This window comes from Salarias fasciatus, unplaced genomic scaffold (genome assembly GCF_902148845.1).
Source record: "Salarias fasciatus unplaced genomic scaffold, fSalaFa1.1, whole genome shotgun sequence".
NCBI classification, from domain to species: domain Eukaryota; kingdom Metazoa; phylum Chordata; class Actinopteri; order Blenniiformes; family Blenniidae; genus Salarias; species Salarias fasciatus.
The window spans coordinates 228,838-242,749 of record NW_021941393.1 but is presented as its reverse complement, the minus strand read 5'-3'; the positions used below and the strand labels follow the sequence as shown (position 1 = coordinate 242,749).

At 50.4% G+C, this 13,912-nt stretch overlaps 1 protein-coding gene across 1 annotated transcript; it reads left to right on the top strand.

The window, feature by feature from the left end:
- Positions 1 to 373: 373 nt before the first annotated feature.
- lrrc41 (leucine rich repeat containing 41) lies at positions 374 to 13,260 on the top strand. The gene is made up of 10 exons (XM_030087652.1): positions 374 to 513; positions 654 to 724; positions 903 to 989; positions 2,158 to 2,216; positions 2,293 to 2,917; positions 2,985 to 3,368; positions 3,451 to 3,552; positions 5,710 to 5,838; positions 5,930 to 6,002; positions 12,995 to 13,260. Exons 1-10 carry the CDS (start codon positions 491 to 493, stop codon positions 13,212 to 13,214), a joined length of 1,773 nt encoding a protein of 590 aa, XP_029943512.1. The 5' UTR covers positions 374 to 490; the 3' UTR covers positions 13,215 to 13,260.
- The last annotated feature ends 652 nt before the right edge of the window (positions 13,261 to 13,912 follow it).

The window sequence follows — 13,912 nt, the reverse complement described above, 5'->3', positions numbered from 1 at the left end:
TTTTGAAAAAAGAATAAAAAATTCTTGAACAAAACAGTGGAAATAGCACATTTTTAATTTTTTAACTGGTATTTTTAAAACTCTAAGTTTTATGAGTCATATCCTTGTGTTTTTGACAGATAATTTAGCGAAATTTCACTAAAATAATAATTATTTACATTCTATTATTTTCAGAAAATATAGCTGGATATAAAAAAAAAAGGCACCGCATTTAAAGAATGGCCCACATGTGTCCAGCAGGGGGCGGCAAGCCGCCGGCCGCCCGACGCATGAAGAAGAATGAAGAACATAGACGTACAAGAGCAGACTCCAGCCGAACGCGCTGACGTCACAGACCTTCAGACGTAGAAAAAGTCCGTCCGTGAAAGTGACGGCTGAAGCGTTTGGCTCTACGTCTACGTGTCTGTGGCTCTATGGCGGTAGGTCTGCGCGCGCTCCAGCGGGAAACACGGATTCTACAGTGTGACGTCTATGCTGTCACCGAGGAAACATGGAGGCGGATGAAGATCCTCCGTGAGTGTGTGGTTCTACATATATATGTATTTCAGAGTGTGTGTGTGTGTGTGGCTGTAGATACATACCAGAGTGTGGTCCTGAAACCTTTGTATTTCTGTGTGTGTGTGTGTGTGTGTGTGTGTGTGTGTGTGATTCAGGACTCTCCAGTCAAAGTGTTTCCAGATAGTGAGGGAACATTTCTCAGCTCTGGACCGTCGAGTTCTTCTAGGTGAGTTAAAACTGGTTTAATCTAGATGAACCGGGATTGTCTGCTTCTTGTTTAAGTTCTCCGTTTGGATAAAATCCCACCTTCTTTTATAAGCAAATGAAATGAGTCCACTTCTGATTGGGGGGGGGTTCGAACATGACCTGGTGCAGTCCCTGATCAGGTTCCTCTCTGTCTTCAGACCTTCCAGTTCCGGTTCTGACGGATCTTCTCCCTCATCTGACCGCCTGTCAGCTGGATGAACTCCAACCTGCTCTGAACCTGAGAGGTGAGCTTCCAGAGGAGAACCAGCACCCCCCCCCCCCCCCCCCCCCCCCCCCCCCCCCCCTCCGAGGACCAGACTTGAGGTCCAACCCTGAGGCAGACCTTGAGGTAGACTCTTGAGGCAAACCTTTGATGTAGACCATTTAGGTTGACCCTTGAGGTTGATCCTTGAGGCAAACCCTTGAGGTATACTCTTCAGGTAGACTCTTGAGGTAGACTCTCGAGGTAGACTCTTCAGGTAGACTCTTCAGGTAGACCTCGAGGTAGACTCTTAAGGTAGACCCCTGAGGTAGACTCTTGAGATAGACCTCGAGGTAGACTCTCGAGGTAGACCTCGAGGTAGACCCTTGAGGTGGATTCTCAAGGTAGACTCTTGAGGTAGACCTCAAGGTAGACCCTTGAGGTAGACTCTCGAGGTAGACTCTTCAGGTAGACTCTTCAGGTAGACCTCGAGGTAGACTCTTAAGGTAGACCCCTGAGGTAGACTCTTGAGATAGACCTCGAGGTAGACCTCGAGGTAGACCCTTGAGGTGGATTCTCAAGGTAGACTCTTGAGGTAGACCTCAAGGTAGACCCTTGAGGTAGATTCTCGAGGTAGACTCTTGAGGTAGACCTCAAGGTAGACCTTTGAGGTATACTCTTCAGGTAGACCCTTGATGTAGACTCTCGAGGTAGACCTCGAGGTAGACTCTTGATGTAGACTCTTGAGGTAGACCCTTGAGGTAGACTCTTGAGGTAGACCCTTGAGGTAGACTCTTGAGGTAGACCCTTGAGGTAGACCCTTGAGGTAGACTCTTGAGGTAGACCCTTGAGGTAGACCCTTGAGGCAGACTCTTGATGTAGACTCTTGAGGTAGACCCTTGAGGTAGACTCTTGAGGTAGACCCTTGAGGTAGACTCTTGATGTAGACTCTTGAGGTAGACCCTTGAGGTAGACTCTTGAGGTAGACCTTGAGGTAGACTCTTGAGGTAGACCCTTGAGGTAGACCCTTGAGGTAGACTCTTGAGGTAGACCCTTGAGGTAGACCCTTGAGGCAGACTCTTGAGGTAGACCCTTGAGGTAGACTCTTGAGGTAGACCCTTGAGGTTGATCCTTGAGGTGGACCCTCATGTTGGACCTCCTGTGTTTCTCCCTGGTCTCTGGCTGTTCTTCATCAGATGTTGTCCTTCCAGGCATTTCCACGATCTCTGGATGGAAGGCGATCCTCCAGGAAGACCTCGGACCGACACGGGTAGGCGGAACACTTCCTGATTTGTCTTGTATATTGATGATGTCGTCACGTGTCCTGGTTCTGGTTCCGGGTCCAGGTCCGTGACCTGCACACAGAAGAAGAGGCCAAACGGAAGGCCATGGCGTGGCTGTTCCGACTCGTGTTCTACGGCTTCAGGAGCCGCTACGTGCAACGGAACCTGCGGAACCTGGACACGGTGGACTTCCTGTCGGCGGCGGCCCGGTGCGTCCGGCAGTTTGTGGTGGTTCCGCGCAAATATGAGTCCCTGCAGAGCCTGGCCGCAGACCGGAGGAAGGTTCTGGACCTGTTGGAGCAGAACGTGACGAGCGTCAGCGTGACGCAGTCGGAGGATCCTCGTGGCGAGAAGACCCGGGCGGCGCTGTACGTCCTCCATCGCCTGCTGGATCACGGACGGGCCACCGAGCTGGTTCTGTCCACGCAGTGGTCTCTCGGTCTGGCCTGGATGCTACGTGGACGTGGAACCGGGTTCTCCGATAACTCAGACGACTCGGACCAACGACCCTGCAAGCGCTCCAAGCTGGACCCGCCGGATCCATGTGACGCCCCTACAGTGGGACCATGTCCCCGGGGACAGATCGGGTCTCTGGTTGTCAATATGTGCGACTCGGATTCTCTCCGGGTCCTGAACCGGGCCCTGCCCACGTTCTTCAGTCTCCGGTCTCTGAGTCTTCAGAGCGTTGGTAAGTGTAACGGCGTCTCAGCTCCACCGGTCCCCGCTGGTGGGACTGACCCTTGGTGTCCCCTCAGACGTCCTGTCGGACTCACAGGTCCTGGACCTTTCTCGGGCCCTGCAACAGCTGTCTCTCAGTTCTCGGTCCTCCTTGTCCCGCCTGTCGGTCCAAGTCCTGCCCCGGACGGGTCTCTTGGGGACCCTGCTGGACTCCACTCCCGGTCTGACCTCCCTGCGGGTCTGCATCCGGTCCGAGACACCGGGGACGAGTCGGCCCTCCCCGACGGAGGCGTCCTCCTCCCGGCTGCCGCTGCGGGAGCTGAGCATCCAGGTCTCAGAGCCCAGAACCGACCCGGTCCTGATCAGCTCCCTGCTGCGCCGCTGCCCGGACCTCCAGAACCTGCACCTGGAGAGGATGAGGAGCGGAACCTCCCAGGACCAGCTGCTCCGCACGCTGACAGGTACGGGGGCGGGGGGCGGGGGCGGGGGCGCTCCACCCGCTGCTCCACCCGCTCATCGGCTCTCCGTCTCCGTGTCCCCTAGACTGGAACGTCCACAGTCTGAGGACTCTGGTCCTGGAGGACCTGAAGCTGTCCGATTGTGTCCCTCACATCATTCGTCTGCTCAGAAGCTGCAGGCTAGAAGGTACCGAGTCCCGCACTTGTCCCCCAACCCGTCTACTACCCGCCCCCTACCCGTCCCCTACTTGCCCCCTACCCGTCCCCTACCCGTCCCCTACCCGCCCCCTACCCGTCCCCTACTTGCCCCCTACCCGCCCCCTACCCATCCCCTACCCGTCCCCTACTTGCCCCCTACCCGTCCACTACCCGTCCCCTACTCGTCCCCTACCCATCCCCCACTCGTCCGCCACTCATCCCCTACCCGTCCCCTACCCGCCCCCTACCCATCCACTACGCATCCACAACCCGTCCACTACCCATCCACAACCCGTCCCCTACCCGTCCCCCACTCGTCCCCTACCCGTCCCCTACTCGTCCCCTACCCGTCCACTACCCGTCCCCTACTCGTCCCCTACCCGTCCCCTACCCATCCCCTACCCGTCCCCCACTCGTGCGCCACTCATCCCCTACCCGTCCCCTACCCATCCACAACCCGTCCACAACCCGTCCCCTACCCGTCCCCTACCCGTCCCCCACTCGTCCCCTACCCGTCCCCTACTCGTCCCCTACCCGTCCCCCACTCGTCCCCTACCCGTCCCCTACTCGTCCCCTACCCATCCACTACCCATCCACAACCCGTCCACTACCCGTCCCCTACCCGTCCCCTACCCGTCCCCCACTCGTCCCCTACCCGTCCCCTACTCGTCCCCTACCCGTCCACTACCCGTCCCCTACTCGTCCCCTACCCGTCCCCTACCCGTCCCCCACTCGTCCCTACCCGTCCCCTACTCGTCCCCTACCCGTCCACTACCCGTCACCTACTCGTCCCCTACCCGTCCCCTACCTGTCCCCTACTTGCCCCCTACCCGTCCACTACCCGTCCCCTACTCGTCCCCTACTCGTCCCCTACCCGTCCACTAACCGTCCCCTACTCGTCCCCTACCCGTCCACTACCCGTCCCCCACTTATCTCCTACCCATCCCCCACTCGTCCCCTACCCGTCCCCTACTCGTCCCCTACCCGCCCCCTACCCGTCCCCTACCCATCCACAGCCCGTCCCCTACTCGTCCCCTACCCATCCACTACCCATCCACAACCCGTCCACTACCCGTCCCCTACCGTCCCCTACCCGTCCACTACCCGTCCCCCACTTATCCCCTACCCGTCCCCCACTCGTCCCCTACCCGTCCCCTACTCGTCCCCTACTTGCCCCCTACCCGTCCCCTACCCGTCCCCTAACCGCCCCCTACCTGCCCCCTACTCGTCCCCTACCCGTCCACGACCCGTCCCCCACTCATCCCCTACCCATCCCCTACCCGTCCCCTACCCGTCCCCTACTCGTCCCCTACTCGTCCCCTACCCGTCCACTACCCGTCCCCCACTTATCCCCTACCCGTCCCCCACTCGACCCCTACCCGTCCCCTACTCGTCCCCTACCCGTCCACTACCCGTCCCCTGCTCGTCCCCTACCCGTCCCCTACCTGTCCCCTACTGGCCCCCTACCCGTCCACTACCCGTCCCCTACTCGTCCCCTACCCGTCCACTACCCGTCCCCTACTCGTCCCCTACCCGTCCACTACCCGTCCCCTACCTGTCCCCTACTTGCCCCTACTTGTCCACAACCCGTCCCCCACTTATCCCCTACCCGTCCCCTCCCCATCCCCGACCCGTCCACTACCCATCCCCCACTCATCCCCTGCCCATCCCCGACCCATCCACTACCCGTCCCCCACCCGTCCCCTACTCATCCCCTACCCGTGCACTACCCGTCCCCTACTCGTCCCGTACCCGTCCCCTACCTGTCCCCTACTCGTCCCCTACCCGTCCCCCACTCGTCCCCTACCCGTCCCCTACTCATCCCCTACCCGTCCACTACCCGTCCCCTACCTGTCCCCTACTTGCCCCCTACTCGTCCACTACCCGTCCCCCACTTATCCCCTACCCGTCCCCCACTCGTCCCCTACTCGTCCCCTACCCGTCCACTACCCGTCCCCTACTCGTCCCCTACCCGTACCCCACTTGTCCCCTACCCGTCCGCTTGCCATCCCCTACCCGTCCCCTACCCGTCCCCCACTCGTCCCCTTGCCGTCCCCTACCCGTTCCCTACCCGTCCGCTTGCCATCCCCTACCCATCCCTTACCCGTCCCCCACCCGTCCCCGTCTCACTCACATCTGGTCTCAGAACTGCGGCTGACTGACTGCCGTCTCCTGGAGGCCTGTGAGGACAGAGAGGACAGACTGCGTCAGCTGGTGTCCGCGGCCAAGGCCGTCCCAACCCTGAAGGTCCTAGGCCTGGCTCAGAACCGCCTGGGTGAGAACCAGCAGCGGGACAGGTGGACACACCCCCCACCCCCCCTCCCCCCCCCAGGGACAATCTGCAGTTAACCCTTGTCTGTCCACAGCCAAGAGCGTGTGTGTCCTGGCAGAGCTGTTCTCTGGACGTCCAGCCGGCTGCATCCAACACCTGGACATCAGGTGAGACGTCTTCCCAGAGCTCTGATTGGCTACTGAACAGGTTAGCTGTTACCGTGGCGATTCAGCATTAAGGAAGTCTGGATCTGTTCAAACAGAAACTGGAGAGATACAATGGTAGGCCCTGGGGGTTCGTCAGGAATTTGTAGGGTGTTTTCAGGTGTTCATCAGGGGTTTTTTGGTTGTTTCTTGGGTGTTTGTCGGGTGTTCATCAGGGGTTTTTTGGTTGTTTATTGGGTGTTTGTCGGGTGTTCATCAGGGGTTTTTTGGTTGTTTATTGGGTGTTTGTCGGGTGTTCATCAGGGGTTTTTTGGGTGTTTGTCGGGTGTTCATCAGGGTTTTTTTTGGTTGTTTATTAGGTGTTTGTCGGGTGTTCATCAGGGGTTTTTTTGGTTGTTTATTGGGTGTTTGTCGGGTGTTGATCAGGGTTTTTTTTGGTTGTTTATTGGGTGTTTGTCGGGTGTTCATCAGGGGTTTTTTGGTTGATTATTGGGTGTTTGTCGGGTGTTGATCAGGGGTTTTTTGGTTGTTTATTGGGTGTTTGTCGGGTGTTCATCAGGGTTTTTTTTGGTTGTTTATTGGATGTTTGTCGGGTGTTCATCAGCGTTTTTTTTTTTTGGTTGTTTATTGGGTGTTTGTCGGGTGTTCATCAGGGGTTTTTTTGGTTGTTTATTGGATGTTTGTCGGGTGTTCATCAGGGGTTTTTTGGTTGTTTATTGGGTGTTTTTCGGGTGTTGATCAGGGGTTTTTTGGTTGTTTATTGGGTGTTTGTCGGGTGTTCATCAGGGTTTTTTTTGGTTGTTTATTGGATGTTTGTCGGGTGTTCATCAGCGTTTTTTTTTTTGGTTGTTTATTGGGTGTTTGTCGGGTGTTCATCAGGGGTTTTTTGGTTGTTTATTGGATGTTTGTCGGGTGTTCATCAGCGTTTTTTTTTTTGGTTGTTTATTGGGTGTTTGTCGGGTGTTCATCAGGGGTTTTTTGGTTGTTTATTGGGTGTTTGTCGGGTGTTCATCAGGGGTTTTTTGGGTGTTTGTCGGGTGTTCATCAGGGTTTTTTTTGGTTGTTTATTGGGTGTTTGTCGGGTGTTCATCAGGGTTTTTTTGGTTGTTTATTGGGTGTTTGTCAGGTGTTCATCAGGGTTTTTTTTTGGTTGTTTATTGGATGTTTGTCGGGTGTTCATCAGGGGTTTATTGGGTGTTTGTCGGGTGTTCATCAGCGTTTTTTTTTTTTGGTTGTTTATTGGGTGTTTGTCGGGTGTTCATCAGGGGTTTTTTGGGTGTTTGTCGGGTGTTCATCATGGTTTTTTTTGGTTGTTTATTGGGTGTTTGTTGGGTGTTCATCAGGGTTTTTTTTGGTTGTTTATTGGGTGTTTGTCGGGTGTTCATCAGGGTTTTTTTTGGTTGTTTATTGGGTGTTTGTCGGGTGTTCATCAGGGTTTTTTTGGTTGTTTATTGGGTGTTTGTCAGGTGTTCATCAGGGTTTTTTTTGGTTGTTTATTGGATGTTTGTCGGGTGTTCATCAGGGGTTTATTGGGTGTTTGTCGGGTGTTCATCAGCGTTTTTTTTTTTGGTTGTTTATTGGGTGTTTGTCGGGTGTTCATCAGGGGTTTTTTGGGTGTTTGTCGGGTGTTCATCATGGTTTTTTTTGGTTGTTTATTGGGTGTTTGTTGGGTGTTCATCAGGGTTTTTTTTGGTTGTTTATTGGGTGTTTGTCGGGTGTTCATCAGGGTTTTTTTTGGTTGTTTATTGGGTTTTTGTCGGGTGTTCATCAGGGTTTTTTTTGGTTGTTTATTGGGTGTTTGTCGGGTGTTCATCAGGGGTTTTTTGGTTGTTTATTGGACGTTTGTCGGGTGTTCATCAGGGGTTTATTGGTTGTTTATTGGGTGTTTGTCGGGTGTTCATCAGGGGTTTATTGGTTGTTTCTTGGGTGTTTGTCGGGTGTTCATCAGGGGTTTTTTGGGTGTTTGTCGGGTGTTCATCAGGGGTTTTTTTGGTTGTTTATTGGGTGTTTGTCGGGTGTTCATCAGGGGTTTTTTTGGTTGTTTATTGGGTGTTTGTCGGGTGTTCATCAGGGGTTTTTTTGGTTGTTTATTGGGTGTTTGTCGGGTGTTCATCAGGGGTTTTTTGGTTGTTTATTGGGTGTTTGTCGGGTGTTCATCAGGGGTTTTTTGGTTGTTTATTAGGTGTTTGTCGGGTGTTCATCAGGGGTTTTTTGGTTGTTTATTGGGGGTTTTCCGGTGTTCATCAGGGGTTTTTTGGTTGTTTATTGGGTGTTTTTCGGGTGTTCATCAGGGGTTTATTGGTTGTTTATTGGGTGTTTGTCGGGTGTTCATCAGGGGTTTTTTGGTTGTTTATTGGGTGTTTGTCGGGTGTTCATCAGCGGTTTTTTGGTTGTTTATTGGGTGTTAGTCGGGTGTTCATCAGGGGTTTTTTGGTTGTTTATTGGGTGTTTGTCGGGTGTTCATCAGGGGTTTTTTGGTTGTTTATTGGGTGTTTGTCGGGTGTTCATCAGGGTTTTTTTTTGGTTGTTTATTGGATGTTTGTCGGGTGTTCATCAGGGGTTTATTGGGTGTTTGTCGGGTGTTCATCAGGGGTTTTTTTGGTTGTTTATTGGATGTTTGTCGGGTGTTCATCAGCGTTTTTTTTTTTGGTTGTTTATTGGGTGTTTGTCGGGTGTTCATCAGGGGTTTTTTGGTTGTTTATTGGGTGTTTGTCGGGTGTTCATCAGGGGTTTTTTGGGTGTTTGTCGGGTGTTCATCAGGGTTTTTTTTGGTTGTTTATTAGGTGTTTGTCGGGTGTTCATCAGGGGTTTTTTTGGTTGTTTATTGGGTGTTTGTCGGGTGTTGATCAGGGTTTTTTTTGGTTGTTTATTGGGTGTTTGTCGGGTGTTCATCAGGGGTTTTTTGGTTGATTATTGGGTGTTTGTCGGGTGTTGATCAGGGGTTTTTTGGTTGTTTATTGGGTGTTTGTCGGGTGTTCATCAGGGTTTTTTTTGGTTGTTTATTGGATGTTTGTCGGGTGTTCATCAGCGTTTTTTTTTTTGGTTGTTTATTGGGTGTTTGTCGGGTGTTCATCAGGGGTTTTTTTGGTTGTTTATTGGATGTTTGTCGGGTGTTCATCAGCGTTTTTTTTTTTGGTTGATTATCGGGTGTTTGTCGGGTGTTCATCAGGGGTTTTTTGGTTGTTTATTGGATGTTTGTCGGGTGTTCATCAGCGTTTTTTTTTTTGGTTGTTTATTGGGTGTTTGTCGGGTGTTCATCAGGGGTTTTTTGGTTGTTTATTGGGTGTTTGTCGGGTGTTCATCAGGGGTTTTTTGGGTGTTTGTCGGGTGTTCATCAGGGTTTTTTTTGGTTGTTTATTGGGTGTTTGTCGGGTGTTCATCAGGGTTTTTTTGGTTGTTTATTGGGTGTTTGTCGGGTGTTCATCAGGGTTTTTTTGGTTGTTTATTGGGTGTTTGTCAGGTGTTCATCAGGGTTTTTTTTGGTTGTTTATTGGATGTTTGTCGGGTGTTCATCAGGGGTTTATTGGGTGTTTGTCGGGTGTTCATCAGCGTTTTTTTTTTTTGGTTGTTTATTGGGTGTTTGTCGGGTGTTCATCAGGGGTTTTTTGGGTGTTTGTCAGGTGTTCATCATGGTTTTTTTTGGTTGTTTATTGGGTGTTTGTTGGGTGTTCATCAGGGGTTTTTTTGGTTGTTTATTGGGTGTTTGTCGGTTGTTCATCAGGGTTTTTTTTGGTTGTTTATTGGATGTTTGTCGGGTGTTCATCAGGGGTTTTTTTGGTTGTTTATTGGGTGTTTGTCGGTTGTTCATCAGGGTTTTTTTTGGTTGTTTATTGGATGTTTGTTGGGTGTTCATCAGGGGTTTATTGGTTGTTTATTGGGTGTTTGTCGGGCGTTCATCAGGGGTTTTTTTGGTTGTTTATTGGATGTTTGTTGGGTGTTGATCAGGGGTTTATTGGTTGTTTATTGGGTGTTTGTCGGGTGTTGATCAGGGGTTTTTTGGTTGTTTATTGGGTGTTTATCGGGTGTTCATCAGGGGTTTATTGGTTGTTTATTGGGTGTTTGTCGGGTGTTGATCAGGGGTTTATTGGTTGTTTATTGGGTGTTTGTCGGGTGTTGATCAGGGGTTTTTTTGGTTGTTTATTGGGTGTTTGTCGGGTGTTCATCAGGGGTTTTTTGGGTGTTTGTCGGGTGTTTGTCGGGTGTTCATCAGGGGTTTATTGGTTGTTTCTTGGGTGTTTTTTTGGTGTTCATCAGGGTTTTTTTGGTTGTTTATTGGGTGTTTGTCGGGTGTTTATCGGTGTTTTTTTGGTTGTTTATTGGGTGTTTGTCGGGTGTTTATCGGTGTTTTTTTGGTTGTTTATTGGGTGTTTGTCGGGTGTTTATCGGTGTTTTTTTTGGTTGATTATTGGGTGTTTCTCGGGTGTTCATCAGGGTTTTTTTTGGTTGTTTATTGGGTGTTTGTTGGGTGTTCATCAGGGGTTTTTTGGTTATTTATTGGGTGTTTGTCAGGTGTTCATCAGGGGTTTTTTGGTTGTTTATTGGGTGTTTGTTGGGTGTTCATCAGGGTTTTTTTGCTTGTTTATTGGGTGTTTGTCGGGTGTTCATCAGGGGTTTTTTGGTTGTTTCTTGGGTGTTTTTTTGGTGTTCATCAGGGTTTTTTTGGTTGTTTATTGGGTGTTTGTCGGGTGTTTATCGATGTTTTTTTTGGTTGTTTATTGGGTGTTTGTCGGGTGTTCATCAGGAGTTTTTTGGTTGTTTATTGGGTGTTTGTTGGGTATTCATCAGGGGTTTTTTGGTTGTTTTTTGGGTGTTTGTTGGGTGTTCATCAGGGGTTTTTTGGTTGTTTATTGGGTGTTTGTCGGGTGTTCATCAGGGGTTTTTTGGTTGTTTATTGGGTGTTTGTCGGGTGTTCATCAGGGGTTTTTTGGTTGTTTATTGGGTGTTTGTCGGGTGTTCATCAGGGGTTTTTTGGTTGTTTATTAGGTGTTTGTCGGGTGTTCATCAGGGGTTTTTTGGTTGTATATTGGGTGTTTGTCGGGTGTTCATCACGGGTTTTTTGGTTGTTTATTGGGTGTTTTTCGGGTGTTCATCAGGGGTTTATTGGTTGTTTATTGGGTGTTTGTCGGGTGTTCATCAGGGGTTTTTTGGTTGTTTATTGGGTGTTTGTCGGGTGTTCATCAGGGGTTTTTTGGTTGTTTATTGGGTGTTTGTCGGGTGTTCATCAGGGGTTTTTTTGGTTGTTTATTGGATGTTTGTCGGGTGTTCATCAGGGGTTTATTGGGTGTTTGTCGGGTGTTCATCGGGGGTTTTTTTGGTTGTTTATTGGGTGTTTGTCGGGTGTTCATCAGGGGTTTTTTCGGTTGTTTATTGGGTGTTTCTCGGGTGTTCATCAGGGGTTTTTTTGGTTGTTTATTGGGTGTTTGTCGGGTGTTCATCAGGGGTTTTTTGGTTGTTTATTGGGTGTTTGTCGGGTGTTCATCAGGGGTTTTTTTGGTTGTTTATTGGGTGTTTGTCGGGTGTTCATCAGGGTTTTTTTGGTTGTTTATTGGGTGTTTGTCGGGTGTTCATCAGGGGTTTTTTGGTTGTTTATTGGGTGTTTGTCGGGTGTTCATCAGGGGTTTTTTTGGTTGTTTATTGGGTGTTTGTCGGGTGTTCATCAGGGGTTTTTTGGTTGTTTATTGGGTGTTTGTCGGGTGTTCATCAGGGGTTTATTGGTTGTTTCTTGGGTGTTTGTCGGGTGTTCATCAGGGGTTTTTTTGGTTGTTTATTGGGTGTTTGTCGGGTGTTCATCAGGGGTTTTTTGGTTGTTTATTGGGTGTTTGTCGGGTGTTCATCAGGGGTTTATTGGTTGTTTCTTGGGTGTTTGTCGGGTGTTCATCAGGGGTTTTTTTGGTTGTTTATTGGGTGTTTGTCGGGTGTTCATCAGGGGTTTTTTGGTTGTTTATTGGGTGTTTGTCGGGTGTTCATCAGGGGTTTATTGGTTGTTTATTGGGTGTTTGTCGGGTGTTCATCAGGGGTTTATTGGGTGTTTATTCGGTGTTTGTCGGGTGTTCATCAGCGGTTTTTTGGTTGTTTATTGGGTGTTTGTCGGGTGTTCATCAGGGTTTTTTTTCGGTTGTTTATTGGGTGTTTGTCGGGTGTTGATCAGGGGTTTTTTGGTTGTTTATTGGGTGTTTGTCGGGCGTTCATCAGGGGTTTTTTTGGTTGTTTATTAGGTTTTTGTCAGGTGTTCATCAGGGGTTTTTTTTGGTTGTTTTTTGGGTGTTTGTCGGGTGTTCATCAGGGGTTTATTGGTTGTTTCTTGGGTGTTTGTCGGGTGTTCATCAGGGGTTTTTTGGGTGTTTGTCGGGTGTTCATCAGGGGTTTTTTTGGTTGTTTATTGGGTGTTTGTCGGGTGTTCATCAGGGGTTTATTGGTTGTTTCTTGGGTGTTTGTCGGGTGTTCATCAGGGGTTTTTTGGGTGTTTTTCGGGTGTTCATCAGGGTTTTTTTTGGTTGTTTATTGGGTGTTTGTCGGGTGTTCATCAGGGGTTTATTGGTTGTTTATTGGGTGTTTGTCGGGTGTTCATCAGGGGTTTTTTTGGTTGTTTATTGGGTGTTTGTCGGGTGTTCATCAGGGGTTTTTTTGGTTGTTTATTGGGTGTTTGTCGGGTGTTCATCAGGGGTTTTTTGGTTGTTAATTGGACGTTTGTCGGGTGTTCATCAGGGGTTTATTGGTTGTTTATTGGGTGTTTGTCGGGTGTTCATCAGGGGTTTATTGGTTGTTTATTGGGTGTTTGTCGGGTGTTCACCGGGGGCTTGTCGGGTTTTTGTTGGGTGTTCCACAAGCCTTTGTTGGGTGCTGGTCAGGGGGTTGCCGGGTGTCTGGGTGTTCAGTTGTTTGGGGGGGTTTTTTCGGGTGTTCAGCAGGGCTTCATCGGGTGTTTGCCAGATGTTTACTGTCGGACTGACGGGTGTTTGTCGGGCGTTCTCCCTCTGTCCATCAAACCCCCACAGCTCCAACTTCATCCAGGCCGCCGAGCTGCTGGAGCTGGCCCGGCGGCTGCGGACCCGCCCGCCCGCCCGCCTCCCGACCCTCGACCTCAGGAAGAACCCGGGCGACCGCGACCCGGAGAGCTGGGGCGCCGCCCTGAAGGCGCTCCGCCCCTTCGCCTCGCCGCTGAGCGACGGGTGGAAATCCGCCGGCGCGATGCTGGACCACGTGAGCAACATGTGACCCCACCCCCCAATAAAGTCGATGACGAACAAAAGGTGGGTTTGAGTCATTTATTAAACTTTTTTTTTTTTTTTTTTTTTTTTTTTTTTTGAACTCCTCCAGTTCTCAAGACGTGGACGACCTCCTCCGGACTTTTTTTTTTTTCACCGAGTGAGCTGAAACCGTGAGAAAACTGAAACGTTCCTTCGCAAACTCCGCATCCGTTTCCACAAGCGAGCGCGACGACGACGACGGCGGCCCGTTGCCGCGGCGACGCTTCCCGCCGAAAACAGCGGCGCCGTTTTGAAAAAAAAAAAAAAAAAAAACGACGGGCGTTTCCACGGAAACAGCTGAGGAAGCTGAAGGTCTTTTGAAACGTTGCGGGGTTTTTTTTCCCCCCCCGACCGTCGTCATGGAAACGGACCCCAGATTCCTTTTTCGTGAAGGTTTTTTTCGGCGTTGCCGCGGTAACGGGACCTCAGTCGTAGCGCTGTCTCCTCGCAGTCCCGACACCAGCATGTACGTAACACACACACACACACACACACACACACACGCACGCACGCACGCACGCGCGCACACACTCGTGCAGTAAGAAAAACACACAATCTCAAGAAGGCATTAAGGAAGTCTCAAATAAATACGAATAAATTATAAAAAAAAAAAAAAAAAAAAAAAGAAGAAAGGTTGTTAGCTTCAGTCTGAATTGTTGACACTTC

Coding starts and splice junctions, on each gene's coding strand:
- lrrc41 (XM_030087652.1), top strand. CDS start 491: ATGGAGGCGGATGAAGATCCTCC. Junction 725..902: donor GGACCGTCGAGTTCTTCTAG/GTGAGTTAAAAC, acceptor CTCTGTCTTCAG/ACCTTCCAGTTCCGGTTCTG. Junction 3,369..3,450: donor GCTGCTCCGCACGCTGACAG/GTACGGGGGCGG, acceptor CGTGTCCCCTAG/ACTGGAACGTCCACAGTCTG.